The 26,819-nt window shown below is 36.4% G+C and overlaps 1 protein-coding gene across 17 annotated transcripts in view; it reads right to left on the reverse strand.

The window, feature by feature from the left end:
• PARD3 (par-3 family cell polarity regulator) overlaps positions 1–26,819 on the reverse strand; it is a 686,226-nt gene that overhangs the window by 315,012 nt on the left and 344,395 nt on the right. For all 17 annotated transcript variants that reach the window (XM_054582303.1, XM_054582310.1, XM_054582307.1 and 14 more), the window contains one exon: positions 2,116–2,204. In XM_054582303.1, the coding sequence (XP_054438278.1) occupies positions 2,116–2,204 (89 nt within the window). The remainder of the gene's footprint in view (positions 1–2,115; positions 2,205–26,819) is intronic.

A 26,819-nucleotide genomic window follows, 5' to 3' on the forward strand; every position in this document is an offset into this window, starting at 1 on the left:
ATGGTGATGAAGGCAACATTAAACACTACATACCTGAACACTAGTCTGATGGCATGGAGGGAGAGCAATCATCAGAAATAACTACATTAAAAATGACACAGAACCATTTCTCTCAGACCACACTCTTCTGTGTAATACAAGTATACATTTTGCAAATCAAATCTCTATAGACTCCCACTGAAAATTTTCCATCTCAATGTCTACTTCAAGGACAATGAAGATTAACTGAATAAAAGTGTTGCAGCTACAGAGCACTTTATCATTTACAAAGAGCTCCTAAATATGTCACATCGTAGACTCTTCCAATAATCCAATAAGGTCAAACTTTTTGCCCCTATAGACAGGTGACAGTCCTGATGTGACCCAACAATTCTGACTTCCCACCATCCACACAATTTAAAGTCACCCTTTCTTAAACCACTGCAAGTGCAAGTTATGAAATTTCTTTCTCAAAGCCAATAGATTTCCACTAAAAAACCTATAATTTTCATAAAAGTGTTTGCAAATGAACTTTGAAGTTATGAAGCTAGTTATATAGAGTAACATGAAGTTACTTTGGTAACTAAACTACTTTACTATTAATGTAGTAAGCCCAAGTTTAATTAAAAAAATTAGAGAATGTACATTTTCTAAACCATTTACATAAGATTTCATTTTCTTTTCTGTGTGTGTGTGTGTGTGTGTGTTGCATAGAAATCTAAGTGGTACTTACCTAAAAATCAATATTTTGAAATAGTATTTTATTAAATATTTAGTTTAAGTAATCCAGAAAACCATAAATGATTACCAATGGATTTGACAAAGGTCACAAATTTTATATAATGGAAAATGCAAATTCTTCAACTTGCTGAATAAAAATCTGAAGTTATCCTATAAACTATGAATATCTTGGTTATATAGGACTAAAGAAAATTAAAGATAGGACTATCACCGAACTCAAAACAAAATTGAAAATAAGAGCATAGACTTAATCATATAAACTAATTAGCACAGCACAAAAATTTTGCCCTACTAAAGTAACAGTATTTAAATGGATTTTTCCATATTTTTGTAGAATTTTATAACATCCTAATTTAGATACTATTAATACCAATACCATTTACATATTTTTAATGATTGGTTTGTCAACTGAATAGTATAGTTACTTTAATAATTATTTTTTTCATATTACATAACTTCATTTATCAATTATTTAGTAAATGCCTTATTTTTTTTATTTTTTATTTTTTGGTGCATAGTGATTTTATAAGGCAAAAATCCAAATAATAATTATTTTTATGATACATTCTTTCTAAAAATAACTATGACATGGCAAATATTTCTTAAATGTAAACTTTGCTCTGGTAATTCTGTATCCAAACATAATCTGATTCCAGTGCCTCATGCCACTGAGGAAGTCGTTGGAGCCTTCCCTTGGAAGACCAAAAGCAGACAAAATTAAGAGTTCAAATGTTAATTATCAAGATCACTTAACTTTTACCCAAAGTCAAAGAAAAAATTTAGAATACTACCCTCCCTGAGAACCTCTTCCATTTAAACATGCCAATATTTAAGACAACTGTACAGTTGTGATAATAAAGTCTTACTTCATGCTTTTATCCTTAAAATCATGTTCAAGGTCCCTAACATATGACTTATTTTTCAAATACCTTGAGAGATTCTATTTCTTCAAATCAAATTAAATAAGCTAAAATGGCTAATGCTTACATGATACAAACTAATTTTTCATATAAAGTAAGCATGTTGATAATTTTTTTTTAATTTAGCAAAGTTAGAGATCAAACAAATGACCAAACTACTGACATATAATCTGAAAACAGGAACAGTGTTGTAAACATGACAAATATTTACAATCAAATGATATTTTATATTATAATTTAATAGTATTTGGCAAGGCATGAAACAGGACAGGTACATATGGATTTTCATGCTATTCTTTTTACATTAGATAATTAACACAATAGATGAAAGATGCTCTCTGTAAAATAAACAAATGCAAGCCATGTTTTTAACTCAGCACAAACAGTCCACGCATGCCATATGTTTTTGGAACACTTGCTGCTATCTAATGCTGCATGTATACTACACATTTAATTAAAACCATTAGTAACTTACTCCAGAGAAAAGTTGGGTATGTTCTCCAAACCACTGTCGGCATGTCCAACAGGTTCAACACGACTGCTGTCTTCTGCCCCATCCTCATCCTATAAAGCACAACACAAACAGAAGTACACTCTGTGTTAGACTTAATTCTATCATGTGGAAGAAAACTGCATAAAAATGGAGTCCAATAAGCACTATAATCATGTTATAATAAGGTCTTTCCCCTAGGCACGATGGCCTTTAATCATAAGATGGATGTGGTTATGAAAAGTTGCATTTTAAAGAAACAGTCTTCAGAGTTAGCACCCAAGAGGTAAACAAGATACTATACCAATAAGAAAACATTAGAACTTCTACTCAATGTTAGCTTTCTTATCATTTTTACTTCACTTTTTGATGTATGTTTTAGGAAGCAATTGTATGTTACTACAATGTTATATTAATAATATAAATATATTAATATATTAATAAATATATGTACATGACACTAAGGAAACATGTTTAAAATGTTTATTAAACAACTGAGACCATTATAACTCAATGGCTATCAAAATCTGCAAAGTCATATCTGTCAGTTCCTCAGTTCCACTAACATATCTCGGCAAAAGGAGTATGCAGTAAGTAAAATCCTTGACTCAAATCCTTCATCCTATGAAATTTAACTTAAGGTTACTATGAGCCAACTGACTATTTAGAGTTATGGTAAAGGCATTAAGATCTTAATGATAAAGAACCACTTCTGTTTACTTCTGCTAGTGAAGGACCAAGTAAGGGGAAGGCACACAGAGGGACATAGTCAACATCCATCCTTGAATCCTTCCTTTGACGAAGGCAGTATTTTGTAAAAAGTATGTAACAACATGCGGTACAAACTTGGATTGGGTGAGTATGCTGGCACTCCAAAAGATGCCATGTGAAATAAATGTAATGGTTCACAGAAACAAATGAAATTTCACCCAAGAACGTGCCTTACTTTACACTGGGTTGGCCAAAAAGTTTGTTTGGTGTTTTCAAGTAGTAGCTCTAGTAATGCTTAATTGTCTTCATTCAAAACAATTCTGTTACACTGTATTGTGACAGCTGTCATATCACTGTGCATTAAAAAAAAAATCAAAATTGGTCAATTTTTGTGTAGCCATTTTGATATTGAAGATGGAAGAAAATAAGCAACATTTTCAGCATATTATACTTTATTATTTTAAGAAAGGTAAAACTGCAACTGAAATGCAAGAAAATGATTTGCTCAGGGCATGGTGAAGGTGCTGTGACTGATCAAACATGTCAAAAGTGGTCTGCAAAGTTTCTCACTGAACAATGCTCCACAGTCAGGTAGACAAGCTGAAGTTGATAGCTATTAAATCAAGGCATTAATTGAGAACAATAATCATTATACTAGGCAGGAGATAGCCAACATACTCAAAATATCTAAATCAATAAAGCTATTGGTGAAAATGAAAAATGTGTCTTATTTTATGGAAAAACCTAAGCAGACTTTTTGGCCAACCCAATACTTACTAGAAACTTGCGTAAAACCCAGTATTTGTTGTGCTTCTATGTACACAAAGCACTTTCATTGTAAAATGTTGGAATAAGAAAACACATTTTAAAAATATTAACAACCAAACACTCTGTACAATCAGGTAAATGGCAGAAGGAGGAAAACACTATTGGTTACCAGTTGAAGGAATTTTCAAAAAGGAAAATAAATGTTAAGGGCTGCAAAGGGTGTAAGATTTTACCCAATGAAAGCTGCCAAGTTAGCCAGCCACGGCTCCATGGATGCTAGCATAAGAAATAAGATGTCTGTGTCTGAGTCAAAGGACAGTTTATTAAAGCAATAGCATTAGTCAGGATATCATTCTTTTATCCACTTGTTCCTCAAGCTAAAGTTCTCACAAGGTGATGTGAAAAGGGCCAGGTTCAACAGCACACATAGAAGAAATCTGAGCTTACAGAACGCAAGTCTCCTGTACAGACTGTATGCATGCCTGCTCATGGCTATGGAGGGATATACCTCCTGCTTCCAAGGCTGTTTTCTGTACATACATCCTTAGAAGGGGCAGTCCAGTACAAGAATTATAAAGATGCAAGAAAACCATAGGAGTTATCTTCCAACAACAGAGTTCAACCTATGTGTTGCCAAACAGCAGCATTCATATATGATTACTAACAAACTAAACCTAGGAATATCATTAAGAAATGGCCTAAGATAATGTCTTAATTGTTATGAAGTAACTATCAATTACATTAAATCCCATTAGATAAGAGAGTCATAATTCCTACATTAAGGGAAATATTATCTTTCAATGTAGAACTCTATGTTCAACTAAACAAAAAAGTAAGTGTGAAAGTTGAAAAACATTTTTGAGGCATGCAAAGTCTTCACTTCCAATGGAACCTTTTATATAAAGCTATATTTAGATGTGCTCCAGCAAAATCCAGGAACTTCAATAAAATAATGAACAGACATCTGTATTAATGTCAACAATAAAATTTTTTATATAAAATTAAAAAAAAAAAACAATGGAGAGAACCCAATGAAAGTCCCAGAATACAGTGAAAAGACAGCCAGAAAAGCAGAAACGAGATCACATCAGAAGGAGAGGTGTATGACATCAATCTCCATGAACAAATTAATAATTGGTCTTTTATATTTATGAACATTTGGGAAATATTTTGACAAACCTGATACAGAATGTGTAGAAGGTATGGGAGAAAATAAAGGTATGAACAGAGAAAACAAAACAAATTTTTAAAAAGTCAAAGCAATTAGCTCCAGAAACAACAAAAGAAACAGTGTAAGATAGGAAATTTAATTAGAGTACTGACTTGGTTACACAGTGAAATATTCTTACATATGAAATTATGTGATACCGGGTATTGATTAACTTAGAGGACGGGAACATGGAGAGCGAAAGTGGCATAGAAGGAAAATTTCTCATCCATAACATACAATATATGTCATAAATGGTTTATTTAGAAACATGGAAGTCAATACCAGAACAAACCATCTGCATAAACTGAAAGTTGTAGCCTCTCTATGCAGAGGAATGGGGAGCCAAGAGGAACAGACTGCTAGTTTTTATTTATTTTTATTCTGACTACATATTTGAAAATCCCAACAGGATTACAGAGGGATATATACGATCCAACTAAACATCCAGATGCTCGAGATCCTCATAGAGCACCTGGCATCAAGTTTACTTCAATGGATATAAGGCAGGAAACCCAACTTGGCAGCAAGGCAGCAGACCACTTTCGTCCTTGGGAGGGGCAGTCTAAACAGCTAACAGGAGCTTTGCTTGTAAGTTTCCCACTTGTCAGCTCCAGGCAGGGAAAGACACTCACAGCAGCTGATTGTAAGCACTGCCTTGGTTAACCAGCCTCTGGCCTCAGAGATGCAGCATTTCTTGTTGAAACACCATAGCCATAGCTGCTTGTCAGACATTACAGTTTTTCAAGTCCAGATGCAATTAACAATCAGCGGTCACCTTTACCACAGCAATGTAGCTGATGGAAACTTTTATCAGGCTTCTGGAAAAGGGAAGCCAAAAGGTCACCAGAGCTTCGATTCCCATACAGAAGAGGGAAAAGACTTTATTAATGCCTTCTACCATATTCTATTGATCTAAGCAAAATTTTTTAAAAGATGACGGAATCGAGTAGACTTCCGGTCAAGACGGAAGCATAGGTAAAACATGGCTTGCCTCCTCACACAACCACAGCAAAAAATTCCAACTAAATTACAGAATAGCTATTACCCAGAACCATTAGAAAAGTGAGCTGCATGAAGTCCGACAACCAAGAAATTAAAGAAGTCACATTCATTCAGACAGGTAGGAGGGGTGGAAATGTGGTGACACCGAGTCACAGAACAGGCTGGCCCCATACATATGTGTGGTAGATAAAATTTGGGAGGGATATTTTGGGAGGGAGGGATCCCAGCCCCAAAAGAGACCACCCAGCTCAGACCATCTAGTGTCAGGAAGATAAGTCCCCATAAATTCTGGCTGTGAAAACCAGCGGGTGTTAGGGCAGCAGAGGAAACCATGAGATTTTCAGGAGTCTCCTCCTAAAGGGCCCAGAGAAAACTTAGGACTTACTCCGACTCACTCTCTCTGGGCCCCAGAACTGGGGCAGCAGCTGGAAGGGCACCAGTGGCATATGGGGAGAAACTGAAGAGTTTGGCATCAGGGTGAGCACTGGGGGACAGCTTCCTCCTGGACAAAAGTCCAGAGGCCAGACAGCAGCCATCATTCCTTTCCCAAGTCCTGCCCCACACACAGCCACAGAGCTTGACACCATATCTGAGACTCCATTAACCTGGTTCACACAGGTTGCCCTGCCCTGGAGATTACCTAAGGCTCTGCCCCATCCAACTTATTGTACACTTTTGACACTTGGTCACACTACTAAGATGGGGTCAAAGCAGATCTACCTAATATGTGGAAGCAAACACAGGGAGGCTGCCAAAATGAGGAGACAAAGAAATATGGCATAAATGAAAGAAAGAACAAAACTCCAGAAAAAGAACAAAACAGGACAGAGTTAAGCATTCTATCAGGTGCAGAGCTGAAAATGCTGGTTATTAGGATGCTCAAGGAACTCATTGGGTACTTCAACAGCATAAAAAAGACCCAAGCAGAATTGAAGGTTACACTAAGTGAAATAAAAATTTACAGAGCATCAACAGTGGAGTGGGGATGACGAAAATCAAATCAATGATCTAGAACATTAGGAAGAAAAAAAACATTCAATCAGAATAGCAGGAAGGAAAAAAAAATGAGGATAGGGTATGGAGCCTCTGGGACAATTTCAAGCATTCCAGCATTCGATTCAGAGGTGTGCTGGAGGGGAGAAGAGAAAGATCAAGAAATGGAAAACTTATTTGAAAAAACAATGCAAGAAACCTTCCCTAATTTAGTGAAGGAAACAGACATGCCAGCCCAGGAAACACAGAGAGTCCCAAAAAAGATAGATGCAAGGAGGACCACGCCAAGACATATCTTAATTAAAATGCCAAAGGTTAAAGATAAAGAGGATCTTAAAAGCAGCAGGAAAAAAAGGAGAGAGTTCCCTACAAAGGAGTCCCCATAAAACTTTCAGCTGATTTCTCAAAAGAAACCTTATAGGCTAAAAGGGACTGGCAAGAAGTATTCAAAGTGATGAAAGTCAAGGACCTACAATGTAGATATTACTCTATCCAGTAAAGCTATCATTTAGAATCAAAGGACAGATAAAGTGTTTCCCAGACGAGGTAAGGCTAAAGGAGTCCATCATCACCACAGTAGTATGATATGAAATGTTAAAGGGACTTAAGAAAAAGAAGATCAAAAGTATGTATATTAAAATAGCAATAAATTCACAAATATCAACAAACTAAACAACAAACTAAGTAAACAAATGAAACAGAAACAAAAATCATAGAAATGGAGGTCATTTGGAGGGTTGCAAGTTGGGAGAAGGAAAAGGGAAAATCAGGGGAAAGGTGCAGGGATTAAGAAGTACAAACTGGTAGGTACAGAATAGGCAGGGGGATGTTGAGAATAGTATAAGAAATGGAGTAGCCGAAGAATTCATATGCATGATCCACAGACATGAACTAAGTTGGGGCGGGGATTGCAGGAGGGAAGGGGGGATGCTGGGTGGAGGGGGCAGAGGGCAAGGAACTGGGACAACTGTAATATCATAATCAATAAAAGATATTTAAAAAAGTAAAAATGAATAAAATATGAAGGAGTCAAAGTAGTCAAAGAAGAGAAAGGAACTGAGAAAAATGAATATTTGATACATTTGGGTAGGAAAGATGAGTTTTACATCAGCTTAGAGATTCATGTTAGACAAGTGGACATAAATATATCATATGAACCTACTGCTTCTCTGCTTCTAGTAAAAAATGAACACACTTAATCTCTACCCTCACACTAATAATATACAGGCTAACTCTCAATTGAAAAGTCCTTGAATGAAAATGCCAATGGATGATACATTCTGAAATCTCCAGTACTCACATGAATAATATGTTTAAGAAAATGAAATTTGACTAAACTACTATTTAACTTAACTTGAAAAATTACCTAGCTATATTTCTCTACTTAAATATGAAATACCTTCTCTACATTTACAGATTTTTAAAAAGATATGAAATAAAATGAAAGCTGATTAAACTAATTTAAAATGTTTTTCCTCAAGTGTTTTATTATTGTTATTCACAGTAAAATAATTCATTCAATTACATTGCTATAAAACTACTCAATGAAATCATCTTTTTTTACAAAGTATTTTTAAAATATCTCCAAGATCTTCCACACTTAATGAGAGACATGTAAACTACTACTGAGCTACAGTATCCCAGAGAAAATATTTATTTAACAGCAAGAATTAAACCACTCTGTGGAGGATCATATTTGGTGGAAAATAATTACAAGGGGGATCAATTTCAAGCCCACTTTGTATCACGAATAGGATTTCAGAAGGCTTTTTCTGTTAATGTTGCCACTACTTGATTAGTTGGTCAAATCACCAGGGAAAAGTCATTTCCCATCAAACCTGGAAAAAAAGGAATCTGCGGGGGAGGTCATGAGGACTCGATAATTGAAAATGATAAATCTATAGCAAACTTCGAAGAAATAAAATCAGAAAGTGTGTAATATAATTTTACTCCATGATCATTTGCCACTGAAGTAAAAACACTTACGGAAAAACACTTAATTCAAATACTTTTAAGGACAGAAAATACAAGATAATAAACAAGACCTTTCAAAATGAAAAATTACTTTCTAAAATAAAAATATGTAAAGGGAAATTTATAAGTGTTATATTTTTAAATGCAGCGCCATTGATTATAACATAAATTATGCTCCACAGAACCTGGAGCTCAACATCAAATAATTCTGGATTATAGGAAGAATAATTCAGTAGTTGAGATGTTTAACATTGTGTGTGAGCTTTATCCCCTCAACTGGATTCCTAAATTCCTAACCCAAGCTAACATGGATCAAATGGAAAGGCAAACACAGTATTTAACACAGTCCATGTAATTTCCATTTACCACAGAAAAGAAACATTTCCTATCTTGAAACATACACAACATGACTCCACACAACCCAAGGCAAGAGAAGAGTCTTTAAAAAAAGAACAGACGGTGCTGATTTATGAAAGCTATCCAACCACAGACAACAACACAAACAGTATGGATCTTTGCACTTGTTACATACAGAGAGGAATCACAAAATTAAGTATCAAAATGTAAATCTTCTCATCATAGGTTATTTGAATTTCAGGAGCAAAGAGGATTCTTACTGGAAAAATATCTAGTCCAATATTCAGTCATGTACTGGAATCCCCTTCCTCCCTTCTTCCATTTTTCTTGTGCTCCATGATACATAGAATCACTTAGTTCAGTAACAAACCAACCCCAGCAGGCCACATAGCATCATCTGCCTCCCTCTTATCCATATTTATCCCAAAAGGATGAGCACACAAGTATCACCACCTAAGCAATACCATGGCCACTTTTTTGCAGGAGGTGCCTGTTGAATTATTCATAGTTCCCCAACATACTCGAATGACCAAGTGGTGACTCATTAGGTAACATGGTTTTAATCAGTCTGATTAATCTTGTTTCAGGTGTGGTTCATTTACCATAATAACACCAATCTGTTTCCTTCTGAACATTTCTGAAGAAATACTCTTGACTTTTGGATTGTTAAAATGTACAGGTCTTATAATCTGACCAAACATGCTTTTCTAATATTCTAATCCTTACTTAGGTGACATTTTTAAATGTTTTATTTTTGAGGTGAAATAAGTAATACACAGGCAAGTAAACAATATTTACCTTACTCAATGGTATATTAAAAGACCATTATTTTTAAAAAGCAATGTATAAATTTTCATTCAATTTCCCCTTGGCCTAAAAAAGATTTCAAAATTAATAACTGATTAATTAAAGTAGGAACTAAAGTAATTTTAAATACACATTTAAATCAATAATAAAAAATTTAAACAAATATTCTTTGCTAGTGATATAGTGAAAACACAATAAAACTTATGTTGTGAAAATATATTAAATTCTGAAAATATAATAAACGTACTTTCATACAGAGTGGAAATTACTATTAAAATATTTGTTTTACAAATTTTTACTTTAGGAGAAACATCAGAAATTCTTATCGGTGGTTATGACTGGGTGGCAGAACTACAAAAAGGGATTATAAAGACACAGTAAAAAAAGGGATTTTTACTGTGTCTTTATAATATTAAGTACTTATACAATAAGCATAAAAATCTCTTAGAAATACAGAAAAGCTATTTTTATTTTTAAAAAACCATGATACTTTTATAAATTATTTATTACATAAGATTAAATTATAATTTCTCTAAAAAGTAACTTTGCAAAGAGTCAAGGACCTAGAAAGAAGACAGAACATGACAGGGACCTACGAAGATAGAACTGTTCACTACCACTGATGTCTAATATCTAGTAAGTCCAAGAAGCCAAGCAGCGTGATTAAAAAAAAAAATCTATGTTTTGGTATAGCATTCTGAATGGCAGGAAAGTTTAAGATGAGAAAAAAACTGATAAGATACCATATCAAATAAATAAGGAAACTAGAAGAAATTTCAATTAAAACAGAATCAAAGAAAGAATGGAGTTAAGAGTGAAGAAACATCACACAAGCAAGTTAATCACCCAAACCCCTAAGTAGCAAGATATATAATTGTACTCTGTTTCCTTGATGATAAATACATATTTCACCATGATTAATATTGAAGGGCCTTATAAGAAAATGTTTTGCAGTCCCAGTCTCCATCTCATTAATTAAGATTGTTAATAAACAAGTACAGACCAACATACGGGCCTATAGCAAAATCCACTTGTGAAAATATTTATTAGAGTTTGCACTGGTTTATTACTTTCCAATCCAACATTGTAATTTCACAAAGGAAATGTGATCATTAAGTTACTTGAAACCAATCAATAATTTGGATAAAGAGCTTTCAAAAAAATCTTGCTTTCATTCAATTTTCTAGTTTAATTAATGAAGCAAAAGGCAGTTGGTAGATTTCCTGGTGATCAAGAGATTGTATTCTCTCAAATGACTGAAACTTACTAATATGTTTGACACAAAATACATAGCAATGATAATTAGTCTAAATGCTCAAACTTAAATCATTAGTCTGAAAGCTAAATTTTAAATCAAAGTTCTAAAGTTCATAATAAAATTAGAGATTAATGTTAATAAAACTGATTTGCTGTGCATTATGTACTACCCTTAATGTCCAGACTGCGATACAAATGCCAAACAAAAATTAAAATAGTAAACAAGTATACTAATTTAAAGTAGTAAATGTGTTATATTTGGTATGGCACCTTTAGCCTAAGGTTAAAAAAAAAAAAATGGATTCTACATACTGGATGATTTTGAAGAATTATGTAATCTGTCTGTCTCAGTTTAGTCATTTATAAAATCCAGAAAATAATGGTATCTACTGAGTTTCTATGAGGATCAATGAGCTAATTAATGGAAAATACTTGTAACACTGCCTCACGACTATTAAATAATTAATAGGTGTTCAACACTGACTTTTACATAAATAAAATATAAAACTTGATGTATAACACATCATTTGATTTTAAAAATAAGTCTTTGTTTTATCTTACAATGAATAAAAGTTATAATGTACTGATACAAGATGATTACTACCTTTTCCACCTTACATTTGGTATTTCCTTCTAGTTTTTTTTCAAATCATATAGGTTTTCTTTGCTTATACAGTAATAGTAATAAAACATAAATATTTTAACTAATGTATGGTTTTATTTCAAAGTTTACAGAAACTACTTTTAATGGTTTAATATTTCATCAATTCATTTATCACAGCACATTTTAAAAATCCAGTAATTATGGATATCTAAATAAAAATATTTCAATACTTAGGTTATTTTCTTTGAAAAAAGTCAAAAATAGAATGCTTCAAATGATGATCGGCTTAAGGTACTTAGTGCCTAATTACTTTCTAAAAGGACCAAACCAATGTGTATCGCTACCAGCCTCGTATCAGACTGTCCATCTCACAGCTTTTACTGTCTGTAGACTCTTGCATTATTTGCATGTCTTGAGAACAGAGAGAGTATCCCTCTCCCAAGTCCAAGCTAAGGGCAGGCATCTCAACTGCCGAATGTCAAAGAGTCCAGTTTCTCAGCTCAGGGTTCCTCTCATGGAACACAGCTCACAGAGCCCATTGGTGACACTTCCACGGGTTTGGGGTATGAAGGCAGCTGAACCAAAAATGCTAAGGCTTGTGCTGCTTGCTGTTCTGAAAGTAATTAACTCTTTCATCTCTGATGCAGTAGTCTCATATTTTCTGAAAGCTTCCATAAAACTGTGACAGGCTAACTTGCTGGCTGGCAAATAGGATAAAATCTTCTCAGTTCGTGACTGGCCATCATCTGTCTCTCTCTGTTTCTCTCTCTCTCTCTCTCTCACACACACATAGACACCCCCGCACCACCACCACCACTACCCCCTCAGTTAATCTGACCAGTAGGAAATCTTGTTGCTATTCGCTCTGAATTTCAGATTACTAGTGAGGTTAAACATATCCTCACATGTGTGAAATGTTCATTTTCATCCTATATAGAATGGAGGTGGTCATGCAAGAGAACAGTACTCTATATAAACAATTTGCTTCTTTCATTGCTTTCCTTGAGGCTTTAATAGGACACATACTTCACTTCTTGCCACCTTCCCTTTCAGTCATGTCCCCAAAAAGAAATAAATATCTGCTCTAAGATTTAACATTCAGACACATTTCCAACCAAAAATGATCTATAGGAAAGAATTGTTTAGGAGTGGTGATTGCTTAGAATATCCATTTCAACAGTTACTTGTTACAAGTTTCTTGAATCAGAGAAATGAATTAAATGCTGGGAAATCATTTCATTAGATTTAATAACCCCATCATTTGCTTTTGATTACACAATCTGTCAGTACTTTTGGTTTCCTCAGGTTGTTCCTTTGGGACATAATTAAATCTGGATTCATGATTTGCAAATGCACTAAAAATCCTCAGTTCATTTTACAAGAAAGATTGTCTTATCAATATTTACCAGCAAAGAGATGTCTTCACAGTAAAAGATTCCTTACATTTTAGTATAAATGAATGGACAAGTGCTATAATAGGACAAATTAAAAATATAAAACACTACAGATACTAGTTACGTTCAGATACAAAAATAAAAGGTTTGAAATATTTATCTAGGTTATATTCACAGATAGAAACTGTTTTACTCTTGAAATATTTACTCCTGAAATGAGGATCCTGTTGTCTGCTTATTTGTTCTTCAAATAATAGACCAAGTTAAACTGGACCGCTAGTAATGGGGGTTTTCTCTCTTGAAAAGTTTACCAGGCAGGACATCAATTTGGTAGAAAATAGGCTTTATGACTAATAACAAACTAAAATAAATTTTTACTTATTAGACAGTAAGTATATCTTTAAAAAGCTACACCACCTACCCATTTAATGCCATCACTCCAGAGAATAGGTATGTTTAATATGTATGAACAATGTACAGTATCTTTAGATAATGACAAAGCAAAGAGAAATACATTTGGATGCCTTTCACACTTTTCCTGTAAAGTCAGCTCAGCCTTTGTTATTCAGATTAGTTTTTCAAGGGCCAGAGCAACCTTTTCTCCTTTATTTGAGAAATCTTTTGAATACCAAATACTGCTTCGTATTCAAAACCTGGAACCTGTCATTAGGCAATTTCTAAAATAAATCCCCCAGGCTCCTTCACCCTGATTCTGCTTTCTCTCTGTAATCCTTCATTGCCTGGTTCATGGATCTGTATCACTTGGATGGATTTTTTCGGCTCTGTGTAGCCCTTGGACATTAAATGTAAAACCCACTTCTCATTTGGCCACACCACTTTGTCTCCATTCTCTATCATTTTGAAAATCACTTCTATAAGATAATTATTTGTAAAAGTAAAATTGCACAGGTTTTTTGGTGCCTATAAATTTTGTTGAGGACAGTATGTCAGATGTTAATAACATTACAACTTCTTAAAAGAATCATTAAACCATGGGAAAATTTGTGACACTGGTAATATGTTGCTAAGGCTGAGGACTTGAGTCACACAATTGTCTAGATCAGCGATATTCAGCCAGTGTGCTACAATAATTTTTAAAACATTCAATACCTGGCTATTTCGTCAGGGACACTGACCTATTTTCCCTTAGACTGTCAAATAAAAAAATGACAACAGTCAACACAACAATAGCTGTCTGGAGTGAATGAATATTATGCCTATCTTTTTTGTTGGATCAGCAAAAAAATGTAATGTATTTTGTGGTGTGCTGCAAAATTTTACTAATTAGTTTGTGTGCCATGAGATGAAAAAGATTGAAAATTGCTGGTTTAAGTCAAAGAGACATGCAGTTACAGACCTCATTCCTTCTGACATTGCAAAGAAATACCATCAACATATAAATCATAGATTGAAAACAGAAACACATATATTGCACCCCACATGCCTGGGGAAATTCCTCTATGGTACAGGTGTCTTCTCAGTGCATGTAAAACTCTACAACACTGTTAAAGATAAAACACCCCAAAGAACACTCAGCCTTGCCTTGCTTCTCTCATAGGACTGGAAATTTTGAAAGTGTCACTTTTAAATCACATCCTCAAGTCAAAATCCTGGGATTTATATCAAAACAATGTTAATAACAACACTATGGGAAAATGTAACCTGAAAATGCACCCCTCCTAATCACAATTCATCTAGGGGCTCATGGCCAGAGGGCTGGAGGTCGGTGAGCAAAGCAGGCAGACATGGATATGCAGATGTCCATTTCAGATAACCAGAAGTTTGATCATTCTGGTTTAAGACGGAAATCGATGCGATGAATGTACTGTCACAGCAGTGACTCAGAGAAATAACAAAGCACTTCTAGGATCTGACATGAAGATGTAATACAACCAAGAATGCACTGACAAATGTCTAATAACAGTATCTCAGGGCAGGGTGGGGGGGAGGTGCGGGGAACAGGGAGGGGCACCTGATTTTTGTAATTCTGGCCAACACCTGTGAAACAAATTCCTCCCTCCCCCATGGCAGGTTCAAGCTACTGATATAATGTCAGTGAACAGAATCAGGAAGACATAAGCACCATCAGGTAGGCCCTAGCAATGTGCATGACTACTAAAGTGGTATTGGGTATTTTTAGAAAGAAAGGAAAGAGTAATAAATAAAGGATATCAAGAATATAAAGTTTCAACACCACTTCTAACATTTAATCATACTAGACCAGATTACTGCTTAGTTTTATCTTATACCTTTATAGAGCTGTTCATATAGTAGATGCTTAAATATTGGAATCAATTAACAAATAAATTACTATCAACACATGAATTTATAACAACAACTACCATTCTAACACCAAAGGACAATTCTTATCTAAAACTTAGCCTGGATTGCAAAAGGATAGGTAGACAGGGGTTAGGTACTGCAGTGTACCTGCTAACTCTGTGGTGAATAAGTGAGACTACAGAAAAGCATCCGCTAGGAGGGCTCATATCTTGCGGTGCAGAGCACAGGTTGCATTTTACCCCAACACTCCTTTTCAGCAAAACATCTAAAAGCAGGGACACAGAGCATAAATGTCTTTTCAGTGTTTAACAATTATACCTAAATGTATACATTCTAAACAAAGCATTTTATTTTATCTTACAGATTCTTTTTTTATTGATTTTAGAGACTGGGTAGGGGGAAGAAAGAGAAATATTGATTTGTTGTTCCACTTACTGATGCACTCATTGGTTGCTTTTGTATGTGCCCTGACTGGGGATCAAACCTGCAACCTTGGCATATGAGGATGACACTCTAACCAACTGAGCTACCCAGCCAGCGCTACCTTACAGATATTTTAATTAAACACTAAAAAGAAGTTTATATGGAGAAATTTCTTTATCCTCGCAGTAAAGATGGGCAGAAAGAGAGAAAGCAAGAGTGATGATAACATTAAACACGTTCACCAATGTACCAGGAACTACATATGTGCTGTTCCTCTTTACAAGTACAGAACTACAGCCCAGACTATTTAAGTAGCCCATTCTTCTTCACCACACAACTACAATCATCTGTATCAAATCTGAATCAGTTGTGTATGGTATGTGTAAACATACCATACTCAAAAGGTGAGCTCCCTGAGAGCAAGGCAGGGCAGGTGACCAGGAAAGAGTAGGAGACACACATTATCAGCAACACAAGGTAAAAATGCAAACTGAGTTCACTGAAGAAGCTCTCCCAGGTAGGGAAGGAGCAGATCACCCACAATCACCTCTCTTATCATTTTAGTTAGCTATCTTGTGAGCAGACATTAGCTAGACTAACAGCTCCATTAAAAGGGGTCCAGGAAAACAGTCCCATCCCTGTGATCCTTGACACATTTATAAGTTGCAGATGTCATCATGACTAATGGGCAACAAGAACTCTCCCGTTAAATGAGTTCAGGTCAGAAAAAGGCCAGAGGCAGAGATCACAAGCACCTCCAAGGAGCTCACTCAATGGAATTAACCAGGGGCAGGCTTTCCTCAGGCATCGGTGCTCTCAGTGCTGGACACCAATGTCTTAAACTTGAAGTTCAGGTTTCCTAGAATGCATTGGATTATAAAGTAACAACCTAATGCAAAATGAAACTGAAAACATGGCTGGACCCTAACAGATACTAGTATCTGCATCCATTTGTTGGAGACAGATTATAAACAAGTACACATGACTGCAGATGAAATAGCACCTGAGTTTGAGATCATAAGATGGGACAATGAAATACCTTCACTTCATGATTTGCAATGGCCAATATTCAGGCAGGAAGTACTTTACTTTGCTATTTAAAAGAAAATAAAAGAACCCAAATTATATACAATTTCCTTCTCCTCACATTTTTATTTTGAAAAATTTCAGGGAGAATCAAGATGGTGGAGGAGAGAGTGGAAGTCACACTGACCTCCTCCCAGGACCAACCTGGAATTACAAATAAATGGGGAGAAATCACCTGGAACAAACAACTGAAAAATAGTGAGAGAGGAACCTTGTAACCTCAGAGACAGAAGAATCGGCTTTAGCACAATCTAACTGGTAAGGAGTGCAGTACAGACTCGAGAAGGCGGGCAGGGCACCCACGGGTGGCAGCACCAGAAGGATATTGAAACAGCCAGTTGGGTCCCCCTGAGAAGAGTAGGGTCTAAACTAGAGGCAGGGATCTCTAGCCCACAGCACCAGAGCCCAAAAAGTACACAGAAAACACCAGCTGCAAAAAGCAGCAGGTTGCTCTCTGCCAGAGACAGGCAGCAGGAGACATAAAGAACTGTTTGAGGGGCCAACGCATAAATTTTTATTTGCAGCCACTTACAGTGATCTCTGGCAAAGGCAGGGGAGAGTGGCCTAGACGCCTGAGGAGAGGCTGGGGAAGGAGGCTTTGGGGAGAGAACTAAGAGAGTAGCCAGTGGGATCTCAGTGCTGACCCATCCCCCATGCGGCAGCAGCCATCTCGCTCAGGCAGAGACCACTGCCCCTGAGCCGCACCAGCATCAAAGGACCCAATAGCCTGACTCCCAGGTGGGATTCCCACGCACCCTGTGCTGTCTAAGCCACCTGTTGAGTGCAGAGCAGCAGCCACAGACAGTAAATCCCTGGCTAAGGGGAGCACAGAGAGGTCTGGAGACACTTACAGAAAGACTGGGGGACAGAGGATTGTGGGAGAGAACGGAGAGAGTAGCTGGCGGGATCCCAGTGCTGACTCCTTCCCCATACGCTGGCAGCAGCATGACAGGACCCAGTAACCCCCAAGAGGGACTCCATCCTGCCCCGAGCTGTCGAAGGAGGCCAGATGAGTGCAGAGTGACTACATTAACAGCTGTAGGAGACAACCACAAACAGTAGATTACTGGAAGTCTCAAAAAGACTGCCTAAGGTCACACAGAGACGACATATGACATCATCAGAGGCAGATCCAGAAAGCAAAAACAGCAGTCTCCTTCCATAGAAGTTCATGCCACAAAGTCAGGAAATCAAGACAGAACAACATAAGAGTCAGAAGCAAAAGAGAAGAGTCTCAAAAATAATGAGAAGACAAAGAAATATGCCTCACTTGACGGGAAAGGAGGATTCCCCACAAAGAGAAGTAAGAGAAGTAAACTATCAGATATTGAGTTCCAAACAACAGTTCTAAGGAAGCACAATGAGCTCAGTCAGCTCAGAGAGAATTACTAAAAACTACAGGGAAACTACGAGGAACTTACCGCAAACTATATCAGCATGCAAAAGGACATAGAAACTATCAATAAGAGACAAGCAGAAATGAAGAGTACAATTTCTGAATTGAAGAACACAGTAGAATGAATCAAAAGCCGGCTAGATGAAGCTGAGGATTGAATCAGCAAGCTGGAGGACAAGATAGAAAAAATCTCCCAGAAAGAGTAATAAAATGAAAAAAGACTCAAAAACAATGAAGAGGCATTTAGGGAAATGCAGGACAACCTGAAAAGTAATATATAGCCACATAATAGGGATACCAGAAGGAGAAGAAGATGAGGAACGGACAGAGAACCTGTTTGAAAATGTCATGATGGAAAACTTCCCTAATTGGAGGAGAGAAAAAGTCTCATGGGTCCAGGAAGCACAGAGGGTCCCATTCAAGAGGAACCCAATGAGGCACACTCCACAACACATCATCCTTAAAATGGCCAATATCAAAGACAAACAGAGAATCCTAAAGCAAGCAAGGGAGAAAGAGGTAGTAACATATAAAGGAGCCCCAATACAGGTAGCAGCTGACTTCTCAATAGAAACACTACAAGCCAGAAGGGAATGGCAAGAAATATTACAAGTCGTGAAAAGCAAAGGCCTGCAACCAAGACTGCTCTACCCAGCAACGCTCTCAATTAAAATGGAAGGCAAAACAAGGAGTTTCCCAGATGAAAGAAGGCTAAAAGAGTACATCTCCACCAAAATAGCTCTACAAAATATACTGAAGGGACTACTTTAAGATGAAAAAATTTCTATGAATACTCAGTTATTTTCAGAGTTGTGAATACTTGATATTACCAATATTTTTAATACTCATTAATCTGATTGTGACAATGATGTTAATTGTTTCTTTACTATTTGTTGTAACTAAAGCTGTTTTTGTATATCTCTTGCCTATTCCTATTATTTTTAAAAGCTTTAAATGACTTTTTGGTATTCTTTATCCATTTATTGATTAAAGGTTTGTAGAACATTTTTCCCTAAAAAAACAGAAAAACAAAAAAACCCTTATAAACCATGTTTTAGATGTGCTGCAAATAGTTTTCTATTCTATTCCTTGTCCTTTAACTTTTGTATATGTATATTACTATATATGCACCTTATTTGCTAAATGATCATTTTATCCATTGATTTGAAGTATCAACTTAATTATATATAATATTGTTAGACAGATATATACATTTGTCTCTAGACTATTCACTATACTTCACTGATCTACCTGATTATTTCTGTGCTGGTGTCACGTTGATTTAATTGCTGAGACTTTATAATGGTTTTAAATTTTAATATTTTATAATTAACTTTGACATTTAAAAAAATAAATAAAATCAATCTGCATTTAAGAAAGTAAAAAAGAGAAATTTCAAACCTCCAGAAAATTGAATATACTCAAAACAGTATATACTTCACCTAAATTCACTAAGTGCTAGCACCTGTCTGCCCTCTCTTATAGGTTTTATTCTTGAAACATAGAGATTTAGTTGTCATACAATAGATATTCCTAAAGGTGACTTGCAGATAATAAAATATTCTAAAAAATGAAAAATGGAATTCAATTTTCTTTGCTTATTTCAAATTTCAAGAAATTTGTGTAAGGAAATGATGGGAGCATATGTCCTAATGATTTTCAGTCAGCAACTGCACATATTTCTGTTCAGCTTTTCTGATATTTGAGAGAGAGAGAGAGAGGGATTGTTTAAATTGCCAAAAGATCAGAACTTTAGACCCAGATATTCCAGAGGTACCTTTCAACACAAGTGAAAACATCCTTTGTTTAAGAGAATATAATGTAATTTTATAAAAGATTCCACAGAGAAAAATGACCAATCTAAAACAGATTAAGGCTTGGTTTTCAAATAATGTACAAAGTAGCAGGCATGTCTAAAATCAAGTAATGAAGAATAAATATGTAACATTTGTTTAGTAAATGCATACTTACAAAAGTTTTTCTGAAATCTGTAAAAACTGATTTCTTTTTTAAAATACATTTTTATACATTTGAAAAACTGATTTCTTAGTTGTACATTTTCAAAGATTTGGATGCACTAATTTAAAAAAAGTATAATTCTACATACGAGATGGATAATGAACATAAAGGTTTAAAAAGTAAGTTTTTACTGTTTATGATGGCCATTCTGACTGGTGTGAGGTGGTACCTCATGGTGGTTTTGATCTGCATTTCTCTGATGGCTCGTGATGCCGAGCATCCTTTCAAAGGCCTCTGGACCCTCTGTATCTCCTCCTTGGAAAACTGTCTGCCCAGGTCCTTTGCCCATTTTTTTATTGGATCGTTTGTCTTCCTGGAGTGGAGTCGAGTGAGTTCTTTATATATCTTGGAGATCAAACCTCTATGTGATGGATCATTTGCGAATATATTTGCCCATAGGGTTGGCTCCCGTTTCATTTTGCTGATATTTTCTTTTGCCGTGCAGAAGCTTCTTATTTTGATGAGGTCCCACTTGTTTATTCTTTCCTTTATGTCCCTTGCTTTAGGAGACATACTGGTGAAAAAACTGCTGCATGGGATATCTGAGTGTTTCCTGCCTATCTTCTCCTCTAGGACTTTTACGTTGTCGCACCTTATATTTAACTCTTTTATCCATTCTGAGTTTACCTTTGTGCATGGTGTCAGTTGGTGATCAAATTTCAATTTTTTCCATGTAGCTGTCCAGGTCTCCCAACATCACTTGTTGAAGATGCTATTTTTACTCCGATTTAAGTTTCTGCCCCCCTTGTCAAATATTAATTGACCACAGAGACATGGGTTTGGTTCTGGGCTTTCTATTCTATCCCACTGATCTATGGGTCTGTTCTTGTGCCAGTACCAGATTGTTTTGATTACAGTGACCTTGTAATATAGTTTGATGTCCAGTAATGTGATCCCTCCTACTTTGTTTTTCTTTCCCAAAATTCCTGAGACTATTCAGGGTTGTTTATGGTTCCATATAAATTTTTGAAATGTCTGCTCTATGTCTGTGAAATACATCATTGGTATTTTAATAGGGATTGTGTTGAATTTATATATTGTTTTGGGTAGTATGGACATTCTGATTATATTAATTCTTCCAATCCATGAACATGGTATGTACTTCCATTTATTTCTGTCTTCCTTGATTTCTTTCTTCAGTGTTGTGTAGTTTTCTGACTACAGATCTTTTACCTCCTTGGTTAAATTTATTCCTAGGTACCATATCTCTCTTGTTGCTATACCAAATGGGATTTTTTTCCCCTGATTTCTGCTTCTGATATTTCATTGCTGGTAAACAAAAATGCCTTCGATTTCTGAATATTGACTTTGTATCCTACTGTTTTGCCAAATTCACTTATTAGGTTGAGTAGTTTTTTGGTGGAATCTATAGGGTTTTCTATGTACACTATCATGTCATCTGGAAAGAATGATAGTTTTACTTCCTCCTTTCCTATTTGGATGCCTTTTATTTCTTTTTCTTGCCTGACCGCTGTGGTTAGGACTTCCAATACTATGTTGAATAGAAGTGGTAAAAGTGGACATCCTTGTCTTGTTCCTGATATTAGTGGGAAAGCTTTTAGTTTCTACCAGTTGAGTATGATGTTGGCTGTAGGTGTTTCATATATGGCCTTTATTATGTTGACGTATGTCCCCTGTATTCCAATTTTTGCTGAGTGTTTTTATCACAAATGGGTGCTGTACCTTATTGAATGCTTTTTCTGCGTCTATCGAGATGATCATGTGGTTTTTGTCTTTCCTTTTGTTTATGTGATGTATTACATTTATTAATTTGCATGTTTTGAACCATCCTTGCATCCCTGGGAAGAATCCCACTTGATCATGGTGGATGGTCTTTTTAATGTATTGCTGAATGTAGTTTGCCAATATTTTGTTGAGGATTTTAGCGCCTATGTCCATCAGTGATATTGGCCTGTAGTTTTCTCTCTTTGTAGGATCTTTATTACTCATAGTAATTTCTTACAATACTTTCTATTTCTGTAGTATCAGTTGTTATTATTTCTCCTCTTTCATTTCTGGTATTATTTATTTGGGTCCTCTCCCTTTTTTTCTTGATGAATCTGCTTAAAGGCTTGTCAATTTTATTTATATTTTCAAAGAACCAACTCCTGGATTGGTTGGTCTTTTGAATTCTTCTTTTTGTCACTCTGTCATTCGGTTCTGCTCTGATCTTGATTATTTCCTTCCTTTTACTTGCTCTGGGACTTATTTGTTGTTTTTTCCCCAGTTCTTCAAGTTGTAGGGTTAGGTCATTTATTTGAAATGTTTCTATCATTTTTAGGGAGGCCCGTATTGCTATGAACTTCCCTCTAAGGACTGCCTTTGCTGTGTCCCATAGGTTTTAGACTGTTGTCTGTTCATTTTCATTTGTTTCCAGACACTTTTTGATTTCTTCTGTTATCTCATTATTGACCCATTCATTGTTTATAGTGTGCTGTTCAGTCTCCATGAGTTTTCTAGTTTTGGAGGTTTTTTCCTTGAGGTTGGTTTCCAGTTTCAAGCCCTTCTGGCCCAAGAAAATGCTTGTTATTATTTCAATTTTCCTGAATTTGTTAAGGCTTGCTTTGTGTCCTATCATGTAGTCTATCTTTAAAAAAGTTTAATGCGCTTTTGAAAAGAATGTGTATTTTGCGTCTTTGGGGTGTAAGTTTCTATATATGTCAGTTAAGTTTATTTGATTCAGTGCATCATTCAGTTCCGCAAGATCCTTGTAGATGTTTCGTTTGGAAGATCTGTCCATTTTGACAGTGGGGTGTTAAAATCCCCTACTATCAGTGTGCTGCTGTCTATATCTTTCTTGAAGTCATCCAAGATTTTCCTTATATATTTGAGTGCTGCTATGTTGGGTGCATATAAGTTTACAATGTTTATGTGTTCTTGATGGATTCTTCCTTTGATTATTAAAAGTATCTCTCTGGGTCTCTTTTTATGGCCTTTGTTTTGAAAAAATATTTTGTCTGATATAAGTATTGCTACCCCTGCTTTATTTTTTCCTGCCCATTTGATTGGAATATTTTTTTTCCATCCCTTTACTTTCAGTCTGTGTAGGTCCTTTGTTCTCAGATGGGTCTCTTGTAGGCATCTTATGTGTGGGTCATGTTTTCCCATCCATTCAGCTAATCTGTGTCTTTTGATTGTGGCATTTAGTTCAGTTATATTTAGAGTTATTATTGATACAAATTCATTCATTTTTTCCTTTTGTACATGTGTTTTTCTCTTTCTCACTCTTTTTCTTCATCTTCTTAAACCAATCCCTTTAGCGTATCTTGGAGTGCTGCTGTGGGGGAGGTGTATTCTTTTCACTTTCTTTTGTCTGGGAAACTCCTTATTTCGCCTTCCATTTTAATTGGGAGTCTTGCTGGGTAGAGCAGCCTTGGTTGTAGGCCTTTGCTTGTCATTACTTAAAATATTTCTTGCCATTCCCTTCTGGCTTGTAGTATTTCTGTTGAGAAGTCAGATGCTACCGTATCAGGGCTCCCTTGTATGTTACTACCTCTTTCTCCCTTGCTTGCTTTAGGATTCTCTGTTTGTCTTTGATATTGGCCATTTTAAGGATGATGTGTTGTGGAGTGTGCCTCATTGGGTTCCTCTTGAATGGGACCCTCTGTGCTTCCTGGACCCATGAGACTTTTTCTCTCCTCCAATTAGGGAAGTTTTCCATCATGACATTTTCAAACAGGTTCTCTGTCCGTTCCTCATCTTCTTCTCCTTCTGGTATCCCTATTATGTGGCTATATATTACTTTTCAGGTTGTCCTGCATTTCCCTAAATGCCTCTTCATTGTTTTTGAGTCTTTTTTCCGTTTCTTGGTCTTTCTGGGAGCTTTTTACTACCTTCTCCTCCACGTCACTGATTTGATCCTCTGCTTCATCTTGTCTGATTTTCATTCTTTCTACTGTGTTCTTCAATTCAGAAGTGGTTTCTTCATTTCCTCTTGTGTCTCATTGATAGTTTCTATGTCCTTTTCCAGGTTGATATAGTTTGCAGTAAGTTTCTGATAGTTTAGTTGCTCATAGTTCTCTTTCAGCTTGTGGAGTTCATTGAGCTTCCTTAGAACCATTGTTTTGAATTCAATATCTGATAGTTTACTTGCCTTTATTTCATTTAGTTCTCTCTGTGGGGGTTCTCCTTTTCCACTCATTTGGGAGGTGTTTATTTTCCTTCCCATTGTGAGAGTCTTGTCTTTTTTTTTTGGCTGCTTCTTCAATTGATCGGTCTCAATTTCTTGACTCTGTGGATTAAACTTCTATGGTAGTAGGTGGGTCTTCTTGATTTTTTTTTTCTTTTTTTTCTGAGTCTGCCTCTGATGATGTCAGTTGTTGACCCTGTCTGACCTTAGGTCATCTGTTTCAGACTTCCAGGAATCTACTGTCTGTGTCTGTCTCCTGCAATTGTTAATCTAATCACTCAGCACTCAGCTGTCAGCCTTAGGCTCCACAGGGCAGAGCAGTGCCTCCTGAGGGTGGGGCAATCATGTCCTTACAGGCTGCTACCACTCAGGTGAGTTGTCTGCCTGAGCAATATGGAGACCTGGAATGGGGAAGGAATCAGCACTGGGATCCCCTCCCAGCTACTCCCTTAGTTCTCTCCCCAACGCTCCCGACTCCAGTCTCTCCTCAAGAGTCTCTAGGCAGCTCTGTGTCCCCTTCAGCCAGGGGTGTACTATCTCTGCAGGCAGCTCTGTACTCAGCACCAAGGCCCGCATGCAAGTCCGGGCCGGACTGTCCTGAGGACAGGGCTTTTATATCCTTTCCTGCTGTTGCCTCTTTGGGGCATGGCTTGTTTGCGCAAAATGGAGACTCCTGCATGGGGAAGGGTCAGCTCCGGGAACCCCCAGCTACTCCTTCAGTTCTTTCCCCAACGCCTCCATCTCTCATCTCTCCTGAAGAGTCTCTAGGCAGCTCCATGTCCCCTTTGGCCGGGATCTACTATCTCTGCCAGCCACGCTGCATTCATCACCTAGGCCTGCGCGCAAGTCCTGGGCAGAGTGTCCTGAAGGCATGGCTATTGTTTCTTTTCCCACTGCTGCCTCTTGGGGGGCGTGGCCTGCCTGTAGACCACCTTCTTATACTACACATGAGAATAAATTGAAAATGGATAAGACTTAAGTGATATACCTGACACCATAAAATTCCTAGAAGAAAACATAGGCAACAAAATCTCAGACATTGCTTGTAGCAATTTTTTATCAGATATATATCATTGGGTAAGGGAAACAATAAACAAATGGGACTACATCAAACTAAAAATTTATGGTACAGCAAAAGAAATCATCAACAAAATAAAAAAAAGAACCCAGAGAATGGAAGAACATATTTGCTGATACATCTGAAAAGGGGTAATATCCAAAGTTTATAAACTACTTACAAAACTCAACATAAAAAAACAAACCACCAAATTAAAAAATGGACAAAGGAAGTGAATAGACACTTCTCCAAAGAGGACATACAGATGTCCAATAGACATATGAAAAGTTGCTCAAAGTCACTAGTCATCGGAGAGATGCAAATTAAAACCACAATGAGATATCATCTTACACCTGTCAGAATGGCTATCATCAATAAATCAACAAACAACAAGTATTGGTAAGGATGTGGAGAAAAGGGAACCCTTCCGCACCATTGGTGGGAATGCAGACTGGTGTAGCCACTATGGAAAGCAGTATGGAAATACCTAAAAAAATTAAAAATGGATCTGTCTTTTGGCCTAGCAATTCCACTTCTGGGAATATATCCCAAGGAACCCAAAACAGAAATTTCAAAAGAATGTAAACACACCTACATTCAATGCAGCATATATTACAATCACCAAGATATGGACGCAGCCCAAGTGTCCATCAATACATGAGTGTATAAAACAACTAAGGGACACTACTTGGCTTTAAAAAAGAGGAAAATTTTACCCTTGGCAACACTATGGAGGGACCTGAAGAACATTATGCTAAGGGAATTAAGCCAGTAAGAGAAAGACAAATACCATATAATTTCACTCTTATATGGAATCCAATGAACCAACTCAACAAAGAAGGAAAATGAGGAGAGACTCACAGATGGAGAGCAGATGACAGCTAGTGGAGGTGGAGAGATTGAGGGTAAAGGGATTGAGCAAAAATGAAAAAGTACTCAGGGACATGGACAACAGTGTGGTGGTTGCCAGGAATGGGGTGGGGGGTTATAAGGGAACTAAATGGTAATGGAAAAAAAATACAATGAAGATTTAATCAAAAAAAGAAAGAATTACAGTGCTGAGAAAGGTGTAATGAGGAAGGTGCTTGAATATGCTGCTGGTGGAAGGTAACTTAATACAAGCCTTCTGGAATACACTGAAAGAAATTCAATTGATTTCTGGATATTAATTTTGTATCCTGCTACTTTACTGAACTCATTTATCAGTTCTAGTAGTTTT

Source organism: Pteronotus mesoamericanus, unplaced genomic scaffold (assembly GCF_021234165.1).
Source record: "Pteronotus mesoamericanus isolate MK-2021 breed Mesoamerican mustached bat unplaced genomic scaffold, CSHL_Meso_final contig_69, whole genome shotgun sequence".
In the NCBI taxonomy this organism is placed as follows: domain Eukaryota; kingdom Metazoa; phylum Chordata; class Mammalia; order Chiroptera; family Mormoopidae; genus Pteronotus; species Pteronotus mesoamericanus.